The 21,748-nt window shown below is 35.6% G+C and overlaps 1 protein-coding gene across 1 annotated transcript in view; it reads right to left on the bottom strand.

Moving 5' to 3' along the window:
* Positions 1-17,785: 17,785 nt before the first annotated feature.
* The window catches only part of LOC144713438 (mediator of RNA polymerase II transcription subunit), a 35,349-nt gene continuing 31,386 nt past the window's right edge, over positions 17,786-21,748 (bottom strand). The window contains exons 17-21 of the mRNA XM_078587990.1: positions 21,286-21,526; positions 20,333-21,095; positions 19,465-19,646; positions 19,070-19,173; positions 17,786-18,296 (exon numbers count right to left, since the gene is read on the bottom strand). Coding sequence (XP_078444116.1) covers positions 18,092-18,296; positions 19,070-19,173; positions 19,465-19,646; positions 20,333-21,095; positions 21,286-21,526 — 1,495 coding nt within the window. The 3' untranslated portion in view covers positions 17,786-18,091. The remainder of the gene's footprint in view (positions 18,297-19,069; positions 19,174-19,464; positions 19,647-20,332; positions 21,096-21,285; positions 21,527-21,748) is intronic.

Here is a 21,748-nt window from a genome sequence, read left to right as displayed (position 1 = left end):
ATCTCTCTCTCTCCCCCCTTCTCTCTCTCTCTGCGGTCTCTCTCTCTCCCTCCCTCTCTCTCTCCCCGATCAGTCTCTCTCTCTCTCTCTCTTTCCGCGAGACTTGGAGAGAGAATGAGAGAAAAACGAGGAGAGAGAAACTACGTGTCTGAAAACTTCCTCCAGGAACCTAGAGAAAGAGAGGCACCAAAAAACCCATATCCGGAAGAAGAGGAAAATCGCAGAAGACAAATACCAGTTTTGCAGAGACGCTTCTTTGGGATCCTTTCGCCCTTGAATGGATCACTCGTCGAAATCGACGGAGAGATGAAAAGGGTTTTTTCCCCGACGACTTCCGATTGAAGATGATGACTTATTGGGTTTTTTCCGACGCTGACGTGGCGTCCGACTTGGATGCCACGTCTATTACGGTCAGCCCAGCTGCCCACTTCGCCGTTGCGTTGGACGGCACGTCAGCATCAGAAAAAACCTGGGATCAATCACGGAACTTTTAAAAAATTGGGGATAGATTGTGGAACTTTTAAAAAACTGGGGATAGATCGCGTGAAAAAAAAAACCTGGGATAGATTGCGGACAATTTAAAAAACCTGGGATATATGAGACTATTTGCCCAGATTAAGTACGGAATGCCAAGCTCGGTGAGAAGTCGGCATCCAGGTCAGCATCAAGGGGACTAATAGGATTTATAATAAAAGGTAAGCTAGTAAGAATGAGCCACAAACCCTATTCTAGAATTCAGCCGCTGAAGTTCAAAGATAGATGGTCAGGATTAAACATAGACAGGAAATAATCTAGCAGCTAGGATCAAAGATAGATATTAGATAATCCACGGTCAGGATTTATTAACGGTTATTTGCTATTAGGATAAATATGAACCAATGTTAATGAATCTTTTATTGATTAACAACGATCTTTAGGCTAACGGTCTTGACTGTTCCTTCTCTCTTGTTCTTGTGCAAGATCTCGAGTTCTTTCAGGATTAATCTAAGATAATGGGCTATCAGGAACTATCATTGATTGCCCCCCTTGATCAGATAGCCAAATGATCTGCGTCTGATCTAGGGGACCAAATCCTTTATCAGACGCGGCTGTTTGATCGTTAGAGAGTGAAGAGTCTCGAACAAATCTAGACGTCGATAGTTAGCTATCACACAATCGATAGTTAGCTATCGATGGCTCAATTATAGGTGTGACAAAGAATTCGAGAGAAACACATATCCCCAGAGGCACGCGTGAATTCCAGCCTGAGAGGCACTCGAAACTAGAACCCCGATAAAAAGGGTGCGGAATAGTTTGCATTAGTGCAAATCTATCATGTTCTTTCTTTTCATCTCGGGTTTTCTCGTGCCTTCTTTACTTTGTAGACCTTTCCGGTTTTCTCTATCTTCATCTTTCACCTTGTTCTAAAATGTAGAATGACTCGATTTGACGCTGGACTGACAGGAGCACCAAGTAAGACCTCCTCTTACTTCACGCGTTCCCAGAAGATAGGGAGCTAATGTCAGAATTCTCAACTAAGATATCATATCGGCTGCCCACAAACCAAGAACGAAGCCAGCTGCCTACTTAAGTACTGAGAGATAAAAAGAGAGAATCATAGGCATTTAGCTCCGGCCAAGTGGCTAGACAAAGGCGCGTTCTTTGCTGCTATTGTTGGGGGCCCTTCCTAGGATTAGGCGTAAGCAGCAGCTTAATCCACGATGTAGGCAGCCAGAAAGCTGCTTTCCTTGTCCCCCCACTCCCGCGCAATCGTTCGATGACACTGATGAAAATGATTGAGCAGAGAGCCATTTTATATAAGCGTTTTTTCGGCGAGATTTTCTGCCTGCGAGTTGCGGCAAAGGGTCCGAAATTTCCTTTTCAGCAATATGAAAGAAATGACCATGGCATTCATTAGCACGTCTCTCTCTCTCTCTCTCTCTCTCTCTCTCTCTCTCTCTCTCTCTCTCTCTCTCTCTCTCGTTCTCTCGTTCTCTCTCTCTCGTTCTCTCGTTCTCTCTCTCTCGTTCTGACCTTTCTCACTTTCGTTCTCTTCCCCATCTCTCTCGTCCTCTCCCCTCTCTCTCTCGTTCCTCGCTCTCCCTCTCTCTTTCGTTCTCTCCTCTCTCTCACTCTCTTTCCTCTCTCTCTCTCTCTCTCTCTCTCTCTCTCTCTCTCTCTCTCTCTCTCTCTCTCTCTCTCTCTCTCTCTCGTTCTCTCGTTCTCTCGTTCTCTCTCTCTCGTTCTCTCGTTCTCTCTCTCTCGTTCTGACCTTTCTCACTTTCGTTCTCTTCCCCATCTCTCTCGTCCTCTCCCCTCTCTCTCTCTCTCTCGTTCTCTCCTCTCTCTCTCCTCTCTCTCTCTCTCTCTCGTTCTCTCCTCTCTCTCTCTCTCTCGTTCTCTCCTCTCTCTCTCTCTCGTTCTCTCCTCTCTCTCTCTCTCTCTCGTTCTCTCCTCTCTCTCTCTCTCTCGTTCTCTCCTCTCTCTCTCTCTCGTTCTCTCCTCTCTCTCTCTTTCGTTCTCTCCTCTCTCTCACTCGTTTTGTCCCCTCTCTCTCTCTCTCCCTCGTTTTCTCCCCTCTCTCTCTCTCGCCCTCGCTCTCTCTCTCACTCGTTTTTTCCCCTCTCTCCTCGCTCTCTCTCTCACTCGTTTTCTCCCCTCTCTCCTCGCTCTCTCTCTCACTCGTTTTTTCCCCTCTCTCTCTCTCACTCTATTTCCTCGCTCTCTCTCGTTCTTTCCTCTCTCTCTCTCTCTCCTCGCTCTCTTTCTCTCTCTCTCTTTCCTCGCTCTCTCTTTCTCTCTCCTCTCTCTCACTCTCTTTCGTCGCTCTCTCTCTCTCTCTCGTTCTTTCCTCTCTTTATCTCTCTCTATCTCTCCCTCTCTCGTTCTCTCCTCCCTCTCTATCTCTCTCTCATTCTCTCCTCTCTCTATCTCTCCCTCTCTCGTTCCCTCTGCTCTCTATCTCTCTCTCGTCCTCTATCTCTCTATCTCGTTCTCTTTGCTCTCTCTCTCATTCTCTATCTTTCTATCTAGTTCTCTCCGCTCTCTCTATCTCCTCTCTTTCTCTCTTCTCTCTCGTTCTCTCCTCTCTCTATCTCTATCTTTCCATCTAGTTCTCTCCGCTCTCTCTATCTCCTCTCTTTTTTCTCTTCTCTCTCGTTCTCTCCTCTCTCTATCTCTCTCTTTCTCTCATGTTCTCTCGTCTCTTTCGTTCTCTCCTCTCTCTCTATCTCTCTATCTCGTTCTCTTCGCTCTCTCTCTCATTCTCTATCTTTCTATCTAGTTCTCTCCGCTCTCTCTATCTCCTCTCTTTCTCTCCTCTCTCGTTCTCTCCTCTCTCTATCTCTCTCTTTCTCTCATCTTCTCTCCGCTTTTTCGTTCTCTCCACTCTCTCTATCTCTCTCTCGTTCTCTCCTCTCTTTCGTTCTCTCCACTCTCTCGTTCTCTCTCTCTCTCTCTCTCTCTCTCTCTCTCTCTCTCTCTCTCTCTCGTTCGTTGAGAGAGAGAAGAAATATAGACACCTTACTGTGAAAGAGAACTTTATTTTTGGATTTGTTTTTTCCTTAGTACAGTTAGATCGGATGGTTGTCTTTGTTTGAAAGTTAAGGAAAGAAATATTCTTCCAGCTGCTCTATACGTTTCCCCAAGCGGCGACGCTTTCAGGGGACACAATATGTCGGAAAGCCACGTTACTGGCGCTTAACAAATCGCATGTTACATGAGAACAGTTACTACCACATCGAAATCTTATTTAGATGCATTATAATGCTAATCCAAAGAAATTATGAAGATGGGAAGCCATTCTAAAGATGTCTGCAAACTGATGGTTTGAATTGATCAAAGGAAGTGTAATGTTGATTACAAGGTGAGCATATGTTACTCAATCAATCATTGAACGAAGCCATACAATTTAGTAATCTGCAATTAATAGAGTTATTGAATTCATTTTACTACCCCCTTACTGGCGTTAGTGAAGTTAAGTGGTTAGTATTTAGATATATTAGGAGTTTAAATGATGTGCAGAATTTGGGTAGAATATTAATGAGAAGTAGGTGATGAGGGGGGCACAAAGGGGGCTATAATGGATCTGGATAAAGCGCAAGAGCCAAATCTGGCTGCGAGAGATCTGGAGCTGGGGTACAAGAAGGCCCAAAAGGTGGGGCATCAGTTGCCCCACATCAGATCGAATCAGCCTCGATGTGGTCTTGGTTCATCCTGGTCCTTCATCTGAGATAAAATAATGACTCAAGATGCTAAAAAGCAAAGTTCCCTGGAACAAACGAAAAAAACAAAAAGGCAAATCTCACAGAAGAGAAGACAAGCCCAAATTTGAATCTAGGGTGCAGGAAATTTAATCTAAGGTATGGAATAAAGTAAAGCGACTGGAGCATGGGTCCAATGGCTTTAGCCATAATTTGGGATGGTGAGAGATATTTTACGCCTATGCAGCTGAATTTGTTCTCCATTATAAACAGCTGTTAGTAAGGTGGCTGCTAAGTTGAGTGAACTGGTTTAAAATGAAACAGAGTTGAAAAGCAGCAGTGACAGAGCAAAACCCGGTAACAAGAGGTTGTATCCTCTTTCTTCCTGCTCACGTTTGGAGCTCATCCCCAGCAACGGCAGGCTTGAGGAAAAAAGCCATCCAAAGGTCACTCTTTTTGTTCAAGACTTGAAACTCGTGAGTTTCTTCTTGTTGGATTTAAATCTTTCTTTTTCTTTGCAAATTTTCTTTCCTGAGAGGAACATAAAAAATATGTTAAAGCCAATATCTCTCTCCTCCTCATTTGCCCTAAACCTCATAGCTCTCTTTCTTAAAACCTAACTTCTCTTTAAATCTGGACTGTTCTGACCTTATAGAGAAGATAAGGATCTTCCAGACCCTATTATTCCTCTCTTTTCTCCATTCCTGAGCTCAGGAAATCAGGTTCCTAGCTTGCTTGGAACCTGCATGAGCAGTGGTTCTCGGCTTGCACTGAGCGCATGCGTGCATGTGCATCTAATGCCAGCGTCCACCCTACAACAAAGCCCCCCCCCCCCCCGAGTCTGTAGCCAAGCTCGCGCCCAATTCCACACCCCAATAGCGTGAGAGCCTGCACGCACACCCCCCAACAGGAATTGATCCCCCGTTCGAGCCTGCAGCTGCTGCCGCACCTACCCCTACATCCAAGCCTGCATTCGTTCATGTGCTCACAACTTTGTCTAAGCCTGCACGTAAGCCTGTGCAAGAACCATGAGACAGGGCCCATACCTGTAGGCTGTAGCTGCAGCTGCACTAGAGCCTACTAGCAGCCCCCAGCCAAAAGCTGTATAAAGTTTTTGAGGTGAAATTTAGATCATTATTGCAAGAGTAAATTTTTTAAAATGGTATATTTTAACCCCAGAAATTGGACTTATCAATTGCCTAAAAAATTTCAATGAATGTTCTGAATCATAAAGAAGTAGAATTATATATCTGATGAATACAATGTAATATAGATTCGAAGATAAATGGAATATAACATAATAGCATTTGGGTAAAGATAGCAACACACCATCAGATATGGACAAATTTACAGAAAATCCAAGGCAATTGGTTAATAAAGTAATCATTGTGAAATTCTATTTAGTTATCAAGTAGTATCTTCAAGTCTATGAATATAATTGAATTTTCACAGCAAGGTGAATATGGTCGAACTTATGAGTTTGAATGTCAGATATTCAAGGTATGATATTCAACGATTCATGAATTCATTTAAAAACCAAACAAATATTACTTTACTTGACCAGTTAAATCCCTATCTTAGCTATTTTATAGAGGAAAATTTTATCAAAAAATTATTATTCATATTAAAATCATTACTCAGTTTGAGTCACCAAATCTGAAGCGTTATTTTGAATATTTTCTCAATTGATATTCTTTGAAAAGTAAATAAAAAATAAATATGAAACTATATATCGTTAATGGTATTTTCTCCATTTTCGCATGTTCACAAAATAAAAAATTATATTTGAAACATAAACTATTTTAAAATGCTATAGGAGCTAATGGTGGAATCACTTTTAACATATTTTAGAAAAGGAAATAAGAAATATATGATACTGATTAAGCCCAAAGCTGCTTCATATTCTATTTAAAGTTTGATTTTTTTTATTTTGTGATGTTGCAAAAAGAAGTTGGATGAAAATTAATTTTGCATGGCATATGAGGTGTCACCATTCTACTCTCTGATGTTACTCATTTTTTTAAGTCTTATTGATTTGAAAAGTTATGCCAACAACTTATAGGCAGCTTGTCAGCATTGTAGAAAGAATAAGAAGATTATTTTTAGTACAGAATTTTGAATGCATATGAGTTAATACTGTTATTTCGGTGAATGATATGTGTGTGTGTGTGTGCATGCGTGCGTGTCAACCCCCCCGCCATTGAATTATTTTTGAGTAAATTTACCTAGCATATATTATATTTAATAAATTATGTAATTAATGTTTTTTTCTGATAAAAAGAACATGAATCCAAATAGACCTGCAAGAAAAGATTGGAATAATGACCACCCTTAACATTGGTGATTAATGTTGTGCAAGATAAAGTGTTACTATTATTAATGTATGTATTTATATTTATTTTATTAAAAGACATGTAAATACCTGATAGATAATAAAATAAATCAACATAATAAATGATTAAAAGTGTAAATTTAAAATTTCCTGAAATTCCTTCGTCAATTTTAATGAGTGTGCAGTATTCATGTATTTGTGTCATATTGAAATAAGGAAAATAAACAAACTAGATAGTTTTATAAAAGTTGATAATTCAACTCATAAAATCATAAAACTCTATTTATAGTTTTACCTCCATTTTTCCAAAAAACTTATGTAAATATGCTTAATATGTTATTTTCTTAATTTCAAATTTTTATAATTCAGATCTGATTTGAGATGATTTGAATATCATCAAGTTTGTATTTAATTTTTTGTATGATGGTAAAAAATAAGTTGAAAGCATATTTTTTATTGGCTCAATTCAGGTAGAAAACTATCTTGTTAATGATACAAATAAAGGCAGTTCCTGAGGATAAAAATATTTCATCTAATAAAAATATTTAATGTCATCAAATTATTGTGAAGGGGCATTTTTAAGTCTTACAAAGAAATGAGAGAGGAGACTCCTAAAGAAGTCCCATATTGCGACGTTTGAAGCTACCCTTGACTTTCGAAATCATATCCAATTTGAGTGGGTTTGAATATGATCAGATAGGTATTTAGTTTTTTGAATGAAGGTAAAAAAAGTTGAAAATATATGTTTTCATTAGCTCAATCAAGGTACAAAACTACCTAGTTAATGGTGCAAGTCAACTAGGATCATGATGATAATCGTATACGATTTAAATAAAATGTTTAATGTCATGAAATTATCATGAAGGAGCATAGAAGTAGTCCAAGAAATGAGAGAGGTCACTCTTAAAGGATGTCTCAAATTGAGTTGTTTGAAGTTACTTATCGTTTTCACGTTGCACATTGTCTTGTGTAGTAATGGTGAATTGTTAGAAATAATATAATTTTTATTTTTATTTTTATTAAATGACAATATATGCATTTTATTCAAAATTAAATTGCGTTATTATTTTTTATGATGAAACTTTGATTTCTGAATTTATGATACTTTAATGAAAAATTATGAATTTAAATTCATAAAAGGTAACTTTATGAGTCATAATATGAAATTCTTAATGTATTTAAATATTTTTTGTGTAGATTATTTTCTGAACGATCTTCTAATTTTTCTGACTTTTTGTATTTTTATAGAGTTTTCTGATCTTAAATCTAAATAAATCATAATATAATTAAAAAATATGTCTACATTTTAAATGATGTTCTTAATGCATTCAAATTAATTTATTCTACTTTGATAGAATTCAAAAACTTATTTACTCAAATTGAGACCAATGAACAGCTCCAACCAATCATTAGCATCAGCAATTGAATTTTTCTCATAGTTCAATATAGTTTTTACATAAAACATTTCCTAACAGATATAAAGACTGAACCAATATTCTGTAATAAATGATAACTAACAAAGGTGACACATGGAATTTGGAGAAATCTTTAAAAAAAATTGCAATAAATGAATCAACTTTTATTTAATGCAAACAACGGTTGGCATTATGTGATTTGGAGATGCAAAAAACTTGGTCATTTCGTGTGTCTAGATTCGTTTTCTTTTATTCTCTTTTAAATTACATTGGAAAAATCTTATTGAGCATGACATTTAGACCACAAGATCGATGCAACAATCCATACTTTTTCAGAGAATTGGAGAAGATGTGTCAGCACACAAATGAAGCTTACATTTAAACACAGATTTTGACATATAATCTTTGGTAAATATGAGGATTCAACATTGTGCTGGTGATCCATGATGAGGATCAAATAGGAGAGAGGAAAATCAATGGCCTAGACTGCTCCAAGTTCATGATGCAATAAGTAAGCATTTGGGACGAAAATTTAATCGTATTTCCCTATTTATGTCCTATATCAATTCATGGTTTCAAATCAATAAATGGACCCGTCCCCATCATTGTGAAAAGGGATCCTTGTATTTTTTTCCTAATTACTATGAGAGGAGTGATTTACTCATTCAAAATATTGACAAGGCACGTTCTTGCATTTTGAGACAAGGATTTGAGGAGTGATGATCTGACCAAGAATTGTGGATAGAAGGCACTACTCAGCTTGCTGTGCCCATGACAATTATGTTGATAAATATTTTTAAATTTTAGGCACATCTTCATCCTTATCCTTGGTTCTATTTTTCAAAGAAACTATCTTTTAACGATCCTACATGCCACCATCAATTCCACCACTCACTTGCATATACTTGCCTCCCTATCTCTTGTTACCCGTACTGTTAAGATTGCACTACTCCCATATTCTGCTTGAAGTTAGTACCTATTGGCCACCACCTCCATTGATACCAGAGTAGTATTTCATTCATCCACTCCCCTTGACTCACATCACTGCCATCAACCTTACACTGAAGGTAATGAAGTGTTATTATAAGGTATTTATTTGTAATGAATTAATATTTCTTATTATAAAGTTCCATTAAAATTCCCTAAATTATTTAGCAATTTTTTAAGTAAATTAGGTTCAATAGGACCTTTTATCATTATCTTAGAATTATTTTGAATTAATTTTGATTATATTTATTTTATTAGATGAGACTAAATTATTTAATTTCATAAAAAATCCTCAAAAAATAAAAATCAAAGTTAAATTTGAATTATTACGTACTTAATCCTTGTGAATTTAACCCCTACTTTATCCATGTTGGTGTAAGGAAAATTTTAGATATTTGTGTATAAGTCAGAAGCCTTCAAAAACATAACTAACCTGAGTTAGTGAGTTTTAATATTTATATTCATCATTCTCATAAGTCTGAATTCATACAAACTTAAATGTAAGACTCTAGAGGTACACTTACTCAATCCTTTGATAAATACAGTGAAATGAATTCATATCAATCAAATAAAATTTCAATATCATAATATTAGAGTCTATGTAAATCATAATCCTCAGCATGCATATCAAGAGCCATATGGGAAAATCATTGTAGTTTTTGTGATGTTGACATAAATTCTATGAACTTTTATAAAAAAATTTATGAATGTTCAAAAAATTAATATTATCATCATTCTTAAAATCATCTTCCTCACAATCATGTTTTTGTAAATACAGTGCACCATGACTTAATTCAAAGCATATTTTTCATCTTGATGGTTCTCTTTAAAATGATGAATTTAAAAATAAAAATATTTCAAGGAAAAATTTCTCAAGTATAATTGTCCTTATAAAATGCACTCATTTCATATTTTCATTAAAATTATATTGAAAGTGATAATTTTAACATAAGTGTATTTTCTTTAATCACATATCCAGTAAAGATATTCATCTTTTACAATCTATCTTATTTAATGAATGATCAAAATCTATTCTGCAAGAAATTTCATGAATTTACCTGGGTGATTTTAAAAAATTATGAAGAAGAAATAGCATAAGTTATAGTAATATTTGATGTACTTATGATCATGAAGATGGGAATGTCAGAAAATGGACAATTCCATGATCAAAAGAGCAGAAAGGAAAGTTATGAAATTCCAACTTGAGGATTCAACAGTGTACCTAGACCTTGATTTCAATGGAGAGCTCAAAATCTCAACTTCAAAAATCAACCATATCCTCAATATCAAGCTTCATCTTCTAGTCATTTCCAACAAGAGAAATCTCCTAATACAAATGTTTTGATTTTTTGGATGATCTAGGATCAGAAAAAGATCATGCATGATCTGATGAAGAGTCTTGACTGAGTGGAAAATGATATCATGAAATATGACAAAAATCGTGATCAAAAGAGCAGAAAGGAAAGTTATGAAAATTCCAACTTTTTTCCTTCATATTTTTCTATGTGATGTGCTTATGATCATGCAGAAGAACAATGTTCATTTTGCATTTTTCAAAGGGAAAATTTTAGTGATTCTCAACCTGAAAGTCAACAAAGATCATGTGATCAACGTCCCCTGCATGTACAAAGGACGTGAATGACTTGAGTGAAGGAAAAGAGGAGAAATTGAATTACCTCTTGAACAAAAATACTTCAACAGAATAAAAACGTGTGGAATACGATGCAAGACAACCTTCCATTTAATTTTATATTAATCATCTACATATTAATCCATTAAATCATCATGCATCATTACTGTCACTATTATGATCATTAACTTCTCTACTCAGGTGGGATTGTTGTAGGGTTCTGTGCCTTGGTTTGTTCATGGAAAACACGTTTCCATGGATGCGGAAGCGTGTCAATCGATTCACAATCGATCTTTATAATGAAACATTGAATGTACCTTTTGGGGAACTAGTTCCACCCTTGACTTTGCCACTCCGAGATCGTTCTGAAGCCGTTCACGCGTCCGGCCTCTAGAGGTATCCACGCGATCACTCGGCGCTTGGATCTCCACATCTTCTTCGATTCTTCTTGAAAATCTAGAAGATCTCCTCACCATGAATACACTCTCCCTTGGATGAGTGGAGAAGAGAATGGAGAAAGGAAGGCGCTCTCAAATCAGGCTTGGATGGGTGCTTAAAATGCCCCTTTCCTATTTATATTTTAGTTAAGTTTTTCTCAAAAACCCTACAAAGTAAAATATATCCACCAATGCCCTTATGACCTTGAGCATGTGACCCTCTAGGCCCGTGTATCATTCTTGTTAATAACTTTAGTGGCCCAATAATATTTATTGACCAAACTTATTAATTAACTATATCAACAAATAGATTAATTAAATAAGGATCGATTTAACCCAATTTATAGGTTAAGTTTTCAGTGCATGAGGTGGCAAGCTACACCTTATTCTCTAGAAGATACCGGGTAGTCTCTAACTCTCTCATGGAACCTTTTACCATCATCAGTTAATGTATATGTATAATCCATCATTCGCGTAGGATTCTCAAACGACTTAGGGTATGGTTTATCGTCAAATCCTAATCTGTCATTCGATCAGTACTGATGTGTAATGGGGATCATTAGAGAACGCCTTCTCCAATATCCTCACTACCCTGGCCACGGATTTTTCTGCATCGTCTTCCTTGAGTCAATCTCCTCTTATACCGAGGTCGGATGATCCCCTCTTGACCACTCAATCATCTCCGTAAACTTCTTACTACACCCGATCTAGAACTTATTTGAATCCCATGATTAGAGGCTCATAAGTCATAGTCAAAACATAGTCGTCCACTCACAAAATTTCCTTGGTGTCTCAGGTCAATGGATCACTTATACAACCGTGACTTGAATCACCCTTATTGACGTTTAGGTATAATACCATTCAGGGATTCATACGGATCAATTCAGTGAACTCTTTCTCCAAAGAGCACCCATTATTTGTTCATAGTGTCGCCACACTAATAGCTACAGGATCAGTTATACTTATCGTATAAGTAGGATCAGCTAATGCTATTCTATCCGGATAATTCAATGTTCATCTCGACTATCCATCTAATAGGAATATTTAGAATACATGTTTAAAGATGAGTGATCATTGTATTATGATCTCATCATAATTCACTAAGTCCGTGCACGTATTCATGGACTTCATTATGAACATCACATGGAATAATAATGAACTCAAATATTTTATTCAATGAACTTAAATAAACATGGTGTGGGATTGGCTTGACGGCCACATAATATCCATCAGTTATAATATTACTCAAATTCATGAATGTGTTCAACCCCTAACTTAGATTGATTCTTGGAGTTTATAAAAAATATGACATTTATGGAACAAGTCCCCCCCTACTATTGCATGCATGGACCTCAAAGCACAAGAATCATGCCTTTGTTTTAACATGCATCATGCCCTTGTTTTGATTCTCATTTAGCCTCACAATGATTTTTTTTAATGGTAAAATTATGCACAGAAAACCAAAAATAAAATCAATAGAAATGGAGAAAACAAACAAGATATTTATATTTAACAATGACTGGAAAGAAAATTTTAAAAACAAAGGATGACTCATATATTTTTGAATATATTTAAGAGATGGTCAATAGCCACATGAACAAACTTGGCATTAAATTTTGGATTCAAAACTTGCTTGCTCCAGGATTTTGGTGAACAGAATATTATTATTAGAGCATAAAGCATTACTTATTTTAAAGTCAGAACTAACTTTTTAAAAAAATTCCAAAAGATAGGGAATGATCATGTCATATTATATGAATAATTTTTTGTTTCTCTTTAACCTGATCAATATATTATAATGTCATGCCATTAATATCATTTGTAATATCCTATTTTTATTTAGATTCATGATATTATTTCACATATGTATCATCATTACCTTCCCAATGACCTCCTTCATTCAAAAATCAAAAATAGATATGACAAAGTTAGGCTTTAGAAAAATTAGGCTCCTAGAAATAATTATGAACATATTTTATATGGTACTAAATATGATTTATGACAATGCATGGATGTGTCTCAAATAGTGAGGGAATCTGGTAGGGTGATGGAATAAAAATGAAAATCAAAGGGTTGACAAGCGTGCCATGTCAATGCATTATCTTGTAATGCGACATGTGAATAATACTACGCCGCAGGATTTTTGAGTGAAATACATATTCAGAGTCCACTCTTATTTAATAATATATTGGACATGACATACCTGAGGGCTTCTCAAATATATTGAATAATACTTTCCATTGTCTAAACCTATTTTCACAGATACAACCATAATATCCACTACCTTCCCTGTGATCTTTAAACACAAGCATGTCACCCTTCACATACCCATGCACCATTGCCTTCACAGTTTCTGTGCACATGCCCATGCACCTGCATACCACACCTTGTTTCCCAATACATAGGTTGCACATGTCTCTGGGAGCGTCTACCCTCGTTTGTATCATGTGCCTTTACATAAATGTTTCTATAATTATTAAAGCCATTGTCACATAAAGATTGTCGCACTACATATACATAAACATCCATTGAACCCATTTTCACACTAACCTCTTTGCTGCTCTCGTGTGCAACACTAACCCATTGTCACACAAACATCATGTTGTGGTTTAACAATGTCTTTGATTTAAATATTTCTAACAATATATAGTTGATATATGTATAGTAAATATTTATGCATAAATTATCATGATATATATCAACCTCTATAACCTTTACATGATTTCCCATTATAACAACAGACTTCTTAGTAATTAAAATATCATCCCAAATCTGTTAAAAATACTATCTTTGACCAGTGTTATGTGTACTTAAAATTGTGAAAATGCATATTTTGTGTGTAAAATTAATTAATCGAAATGAGTATGTTAAACCCTAAAATGGGAATCATCCCCTAAGGGAAATATTGAAAACACCATTTAAATTTAAAGATTAAGGCTTAGTGCATTTTAGAAAAATACATATGTGTTTTGATTATTTTTTATCTGAATTATTCAAATTCGACCCTCAATCACTAGAGCTATATTAGTTAAGATATGTTTATTGATATCAGGAATTTTATAACTTCATATGTTTCAAACTATGCAACTCACACATGCATTGGGTGACGACCTTCATGTACATTAAGACATGGTGTTTGACCATCATGTTGATGGAACAAATCGTTGAATTAGTTCTAGAGATTTTTATGACTCGTCGATAACCAGGTTCTATCTTTCTGTTAAAATGTGTATGTGAATCAGAAACCATTTGGCCAGTGGAACATAATGGTCAACCTGGACTTATCCACCTAACTTAGATATTTATATATGAATTTCTGAATCATTTCATGAAATCTTAAATATGATAAAAAAACTTAAATATTTATGACTTTTTGAAGAAGATGATTGTAGATATCTATAAGAATTTTTAGGAATTTCTTTATGTAAAATTCATGAAGGAAATGAAACTATTGGTTTTAGTTTTAATGGATTATGAAGTGAACAGAAAAGCTGTAATTATGAAAATTTTGAAATTGAACCAGTTGTTCTGCCTTATCTATTCTCTCATATTAAATTTATTTTACTGTCGGCTTTGTGAAATTGCATAGTTGATCCTTTCACTTTCAAAAACTACACAGGCATATCCAGTCCTAATTTCAAATGATCTCTTGTTCCATCTCCTGTTTGCGAAACATTGTACTGAGAAGAACAATAGCCACATTTGAATTGTGTTTTTTGGTGTACATTTGAAGAACTTATGAGGAGATCAAGACTGTTCCTTAAAAGTTGTGCCATCAGGAACCTTGATCTTGATGCTTATATGTTTTGATTTTTTATTGAACATAAAGGTTATTGATAATAAGCTCTAGAATCATTATATCTGATGAAGGATTGAATAAATTAGGAGGAAATTACCAAGATTTGCATCGTGGATGAACTTTATCCAAAGATCATCATTTGGTAATTTCAACTACATGTTTTTTAGTTTTATGAAAATGATATATATTTATAATATTTATACAAATACATAGCATTTTGAATAATTTTATTTGAGGTAGAATTTAAAAAATTAAGTGGGAAAAAATAGGTCCTTGTAAAATTATTAAGAAAAGGACATAGACGAATTGCAACACTATTTTGGGGAGATTCATTTAAGAGAAACATCATGAAACAGACTTAATCTTCTTTGTTAAGCTCTTGTACTTCTTTGGATACTTGATTCATTATTATTTGTGCATATTTTGAGATTTAATATCAAGAGAAGGCATCCAGAACTGCTCCTTTGAGATTTCAAACGAATAGTCATGATTTACACACATCTTCAATTTGTGGTGAATTTAATTCCTAGAAGAATTAAATCTAAATCAACTTAAAAAGTAAATATAGACTACTAGCCTAGAACAAGAGAATCAGGAGATTGATAAAAGCAATGTACATTAAACTGTGTTGTAATACTGATCGAATATTCAAATTATTTTCCATTAAATACATTTAAGGATTATTTTTTATTGAATATCCTTTAAAAAATGTATGGATTAAATTATCTACGTATCTATATATAAAAGTTTAAGTGGATGCTAATAGACTTCATGGGTCAACTAGATGAATGCTTAAGAAGCTGAGGAAGAGAAGGGTTTGGGTAATGAGTTGAAGGAGGTCAATATCACTGCTCTATGGAAAACTTTAGGGGATGAGGATGACAGAGTTTCGCCAACAGTTTATTTTCATGTATCCTTGTTACCCGTATTTGTCACCTTTTTTTGGGGGGGAATTCACAAAAACTTGGCTACAGCTCATAATCACATCAAACTGGACACCCCCAAACAGCATTAAGGAGTAGCCTAACCTTATTAAAAAAATCAGTCTACCATATCCTCTATCTCATTAACTAGATAGATAGAGTATATTTCACATAATTAACTATATTAGTGATAAACTCAAATATTGGATTAAAATTATGTCCTTGTTTATCTAATTTTAATCAATAAATTTTATAACCAGCACTCACATAAATGTACTAGATAGTGGATGGGCATGGGCCAACTCCATAGGGGACAGATCTTAGGGAAATATATCTTTTGAAATGGTATTTTAAGAGGAAAACAAGATGTGACATATAGGATAAGAGGTAATTATTGGATGAAGATGGTAAGATGAGATGGGGGTAATAACTATTTAATCAGAATAAGAAAAATATTACCATGAGTGGTAGATAGTGGAATGTGAACCAAGCGGGTGAAAATGAGAGAGAGAGAGATAGCGGAAAATGTGAAGAGCGATGATAATAAAAAATGATGACTAAGTGGAAATGATAAACATAAATATTTAAATTAGGGTTGATGATTTAAATGGATTTGAAGACTATGTGTGATGGAGATCATGAATTAGGGTTGATCGTTCCCAAAAGGCCTAGATGTGGGCAACATGCACATGCCATTGGAAGATCACGACTAAGAAAACATTGAATCCCTTCTATAAAAAGATTCAAACACATAAAAAGTATCTTACAGCATTCTTGCCCTTGGGTTGAGTATAAGCTTAGATCACTTTAAATAACACAAAATCTTTGTCAAAATTCAGTTTAGCCTCATTATTGCATTAATTTTTTGCTCCTAGTGAAATATTTAGTTAATTCCTCTGAATCTAAAATTTTCTTGTTGAATTCCATCTATAAAAGGATTCAAACACATAAAAAATGTGTTAAAGCATTCTTGCCCTTGAGATAACTCTAAACTTAGATCACTTAAAATAATTCAAATTCTTTCTTAAAATTCAATTTTCCTTCATTCTTGCTTTAATTTCTTGCTCCTAGTGAAATATTTGGTTAAAATTTTGTCGTTGAAAAATCTAGTTTCCTTCCTTCCTTGTTTTCCCTTCCAATTTCATATTCAAAATTTATCCTTTTTCTTTGTTCTATCTATTCTGTCTCTGTTCTGAAATCCCTCACTGAAGGGCAATTAGACATCGTACTCCACATAGCTAGTACTATTCTGCAACCCTCGACATGTGCTGCCACACATACTGCCCCAATCATCAGTGACAAAATCAATTTTCCCAAATATCTGGATAAAATACTGCATAAAAACCTGTAAATTTCTCGTCTGATATTTCTGCATAAAAGAATCTAGAACAAGGTCCTACAATGTTTTAAGAATCCTAAAAAGCCCTGAGAAATATATTTATATTTTTTATTATTTATTGCTATTTATAAAAATAAATAAATTAAGCTTTTTTAATGGCTAGCCACCTTCATGTGCACTGCTTCCTTCCTCTCATTCCAATAGATGGAAATTATCGAAGGGAAATTTGAAATTTTATTCTATAAGTCTTAAACATCAAAGACAAATTTAACTCTCATTATGCACGAGTGGCCATCTCCATTTGCATTCAAAAAGATCACAAATCTCAAATAATATGAACCTCAGCAGCAATATGAATTGCAAGCAAACCATATAATTACTAGGTGAAGATGGGAATGATGTTATACGAATCAATTGAAGTTTCATTTAGTGAAGAGAACAGCCGTTTTGAGACTTGCAATAAATGATCTCCCTATGACACAAAAAAAGTTTGATTAACACGGTCAATAATTGTGAAAAAAAAAGTATTACACCTATAAAACATGAACGTAAACTGTTATAAGAATAAATTTGGTTTTCAATAAGTGAACAGAGCTATTTTTATGCACAGTCGTTTCGAGACTTTAAATATACGATGGCCCTATGACATTAAAAAAGGGATTTGATTAACACTACCAATAATTACGGAAAAAAAGTATGATGCCTATTAAACTTGACCATGAATTGCTGACACCGCCTCCAATTAGCAAAATGATACCCAACTCAAACTTAAAAAATGGTTTATCAGGCTACTTTTACACAAACAGAGATAGAGAAACTTTCATGAAATCTTCTTCTTTGAAAGCTTTCTAAGCTTGCAAACATCATACATTTATACAATTAGACTGCCTCCATCAGATTCGATTTGGATGGCCTGATCTCTTCTTCAAGTATAAACATGAAAGCATTTCAACCCACAACCTAGGTTAGCCTAAACATCATACCCTAAAATCCAAGAACAAGTGCTTCATCCAAACCCATCATACCTGACCTAATATCCCTCGTCTTGTCAGATGGAAACCTGGTTGGCGAGTTTTGGGTGGGTAGCCGCGTAGATCGAAGAACTTTGATTGGTGGTAAGATGGGAGAGTAAGTGTTGGATGTCCGGCCTCAACATATCGAGCACTTTCCCACAGAGAGTCAAAGTCTCGAGCCGTGGTTTGCTGCTGCTCTGTACAGGCCCCCCTTGCCCTTCATACATTACAGCATGATGTCTGAAGACGAGTAAGCAGAAAGGGAAGTCAAGATCAAAATTCTTTGTGAACCAAACCCAGCAAATCTAGACATTTTCTTGACTCAATGTTGTTTGGTTGATGAGAGATGATGATGATGACGACGACGACGATGATGATAATGATAATGATTGCAAGAATGGTGATGATGATGCTGATGATGGCGACGACGATGATGATGATAATGATAATGATGGTGACGACGATGATAATGATAATGATGATTGTGACAATGGTAACGATGATGACGATGAAGACAATGATAATGATATTGATGATTGCAACAATCGTAATGATGATGATGATGATGACGATGATAATGACAATTGTGACAATGATAATGATGATGATGATGATGATAATGATGATAATGATGATTGTGACAATGATAATGATGATGATGATAATGATAATGATGATTGTGACAATGGTAACGATGATGATGATTAAATCAATGATAATGATATTGATGACTGCAACAATCGTAATGATGATGATGATGACGATGATAATGACAATTGTGACAATGATAATGATGATGATAATGACAATTGTGACAATGATAATGATGATGATGATGATAATGATAATGATGATTGTGACAATGGTAACGATGATGATGATGATGACGACAATGATAATGATATTGATGACTGCAACAATCGTAATGATGATGATGATGACGATGATAATGCAATTGCGACAATGATAATGATGATGATGACAACGATAATAATGAAGGGGGATGAACTCACAGGAAGTCCACAATGTCCTTTATTTCTGATACATCAGTGGGGTTTGGTGGTTGTGTGTTCTTCCCAAACACGTCCGCCAAACAGTTGAAAAGAAGAGCAAGAGACTAGCACAAAGAAGACAACATCGGTCAAAGTCTTATTTTTTAATCTTTCCAACATGTTTTGAAAGTTTGTGCCCTCCACCCCCAAAAAAAAGCAGTTTACAATCAGAACAATAGTTCTGACTGATTTTTTTACGATGAAAATAAATAAAAGGGCAGCAATTTGATAGATGAGAATGAGCAAGCTTCATTTAGTAAGGTTAGATAAGGAGCTTGCTAGGATAATAGAGCAAATAATAACAATATATAGGTACATAACATTATGAAAACTATTTTGATAAAAGAGAAATTTACCTTCAAGAACACAGGTCGAGTAAAGCTAATGCGAGGGAGCAGCGGGCCCAATATGCGGAAAGCTACTCTCAGCATTGCTACTGAAGAAATCGGACGAAGGTGCTTGATCACAGAATGGGATGACTCTAGCCATTCCTGGGGGAGATGGGAGAACAAGGAATGCAGCAGGGCGACGATATTTCCTACACAGTAAGGAAAAAATAACAATTTTATTTTAAACAGGTTTCAATATTATCAATAAGCACAAAAGGCCTAAATAGAAATGAAAATAGAAAATGTGATAGTAATGTATGATAATGTACTGAAAGACCTTCCGTCAAGTTAATTATTATCAGAAACTGATGAAGAAATCAGGATACTAAAAGAAAACTGAACAGAACAAGGTTTTAAAACATTCCAATTTGCGGACCATAAAGTTAATCAGAACAAAAGAACCGACTTGTCAGGTGATCGTCTCTTTTAAAGTTTCAAAAAAAAAAAGGAATAAAAGAATTTAAGGCCAGAAATATCTGGCACTGTTTATCTTGAAATGCCAGATCAACAAAAAATCCCCATTGGAAACGTAAAAACCGATATTTGCATAGTTTTCTCTATATGAGAAAACCCCTAACAAACACATCAGCCTCAGATGCAACAATTTCAGTGATTACAGATTTCATCGAATGATCCAAAAAAGTCTCTGACCTAGAAACTCAATCAGTCTAAAAAATTTTTCCTCAATGAGTTTTGCATGCTCTACAAGGAAGATAATCAACAACATATATTAGACTCCCACATGAACCAATTAAGGAAAAATGAATACAGCTAAGTACTGAAAATAATGGCACAAAGTTGGATAACAAGAAGTGATCATACATATCAAGCTTACCGATTGCAGTTGATGTTCCATCTTGTGCTGCCCACGATGGATCTAGCAAGGCATAGCCCATAGCAGAATCCATCTCCCTTTGTGATATTTGAGCATCAGTCAGCCACCAACATTCTTTTATTACACGTGACGCTTCAGAGTAGAGATGAGAATGAAACTCTGGGGGAAGCTGGGCTAACAGCAATCCACATGCTTGAATAAACAAACTTGACAACTGCTGACAAGTGTACCCACTTTTAGAGATAAAGTTGGAAGAAGATCCGCCAGATGCCCAGGACCGACCGCTACTGAAAGAATCGGCGCTTGCGGCGGAAGGGGACGTGGGTAGCACAGAACTTTGACTAGTCCCCACAGAAGAGCCTTGAGACCCACTGGAGGATTGAATAAGCATTGGTTGAATATGTGAAATGATTTGAACTAAAGCGGATACGACCTGAGAGGTGGTGGCTGGAAGGGAGAGAATCTCAATTACTGCAGTTTCAAGATAAAGTTGGGTGTATGTCCCTGGGTCTTGATTCTGGTAGAAAGCTTTGTGCCCATCAGAAAGTATCATAGATCCAGTCTGAGATGGTTGACTTCTGTTATGAGATGGCACTTGACGGGTGTTTTCCCCGGCAACCCCAGCAGCAGACTTGTTATTTAAGGCAGGGATGACATTATTGACAACACTTATGAGAAGATTGAAGAAGTAGTCGAGAGGTGGGCACATTGGAGATCCTCCTGATGAACCAATGAACTGGGGAAAAGGCTCTGAAAAAGGAATCTGAGAAAACCAGAGAAGAATGATCAAAGGCTAGAATATTTTAAGTTTTTTTAACATTTACAATTTACTTCCTATTAAAGTTGATTTATTTTATTAGAGTTAGTTCATTTTAACCTTTTTTTGGAAGGAAATTTCAAACCTGTCTTTTTGGGAAGGGAAAAAGGCCTTCACTTGAATGAAAATAGTTTACCTTGTTGACATCAAGAACCTTCAATATACGGACGATGAGCTTCCCAGAAAGATGACCGTAGAAATACGCAAGAATATCCCGAACAAATGTGAACCTGAATGGATGATATGCAAGAAAGGCAGTGTATACGAAAAGAACTCTGTCTGCAGCATCAAAGGCATCATTTTCGATAAGTCTGTAAATTATCAGCGGAATGACTGGGAGAAGACGGCCCCCGATATCATCAAAGAATGTAGGATACCTACAAAGTTCAAACATAAAGTTGGGGCATTCAATGGTCGAAATTAAAATGGCAGAGGACACATCCACAAGGAGGCTTAGGACCAGAAAGAGGATCTGAGCCCTAGGCCTACGCCAATCTTAAGGATCAAGACCTGTCAATGTTAATGTTTGTCAAAGACTTTGACCTTGGTAAACTTTAATGATTCAGATGATATTGATGATGTTACCACTGAGATTTGTC

Source organism: Wolffia australiana, chromosome 16 (assembly GCF_029677425.1).
Source record: "Wolffia australiana isolate 7733 chromosome 16, ASM2967742v1".
Lineage (NCBI taxonomy): Eukaryota > Viridiplantae > Streptophyta > Magnoliopsida > Alismatales > Araceae > Wolffia > Wolffia australiana.
This window is presented reverse-complemented; position numbering and strand designations above follow the sequence as displayed.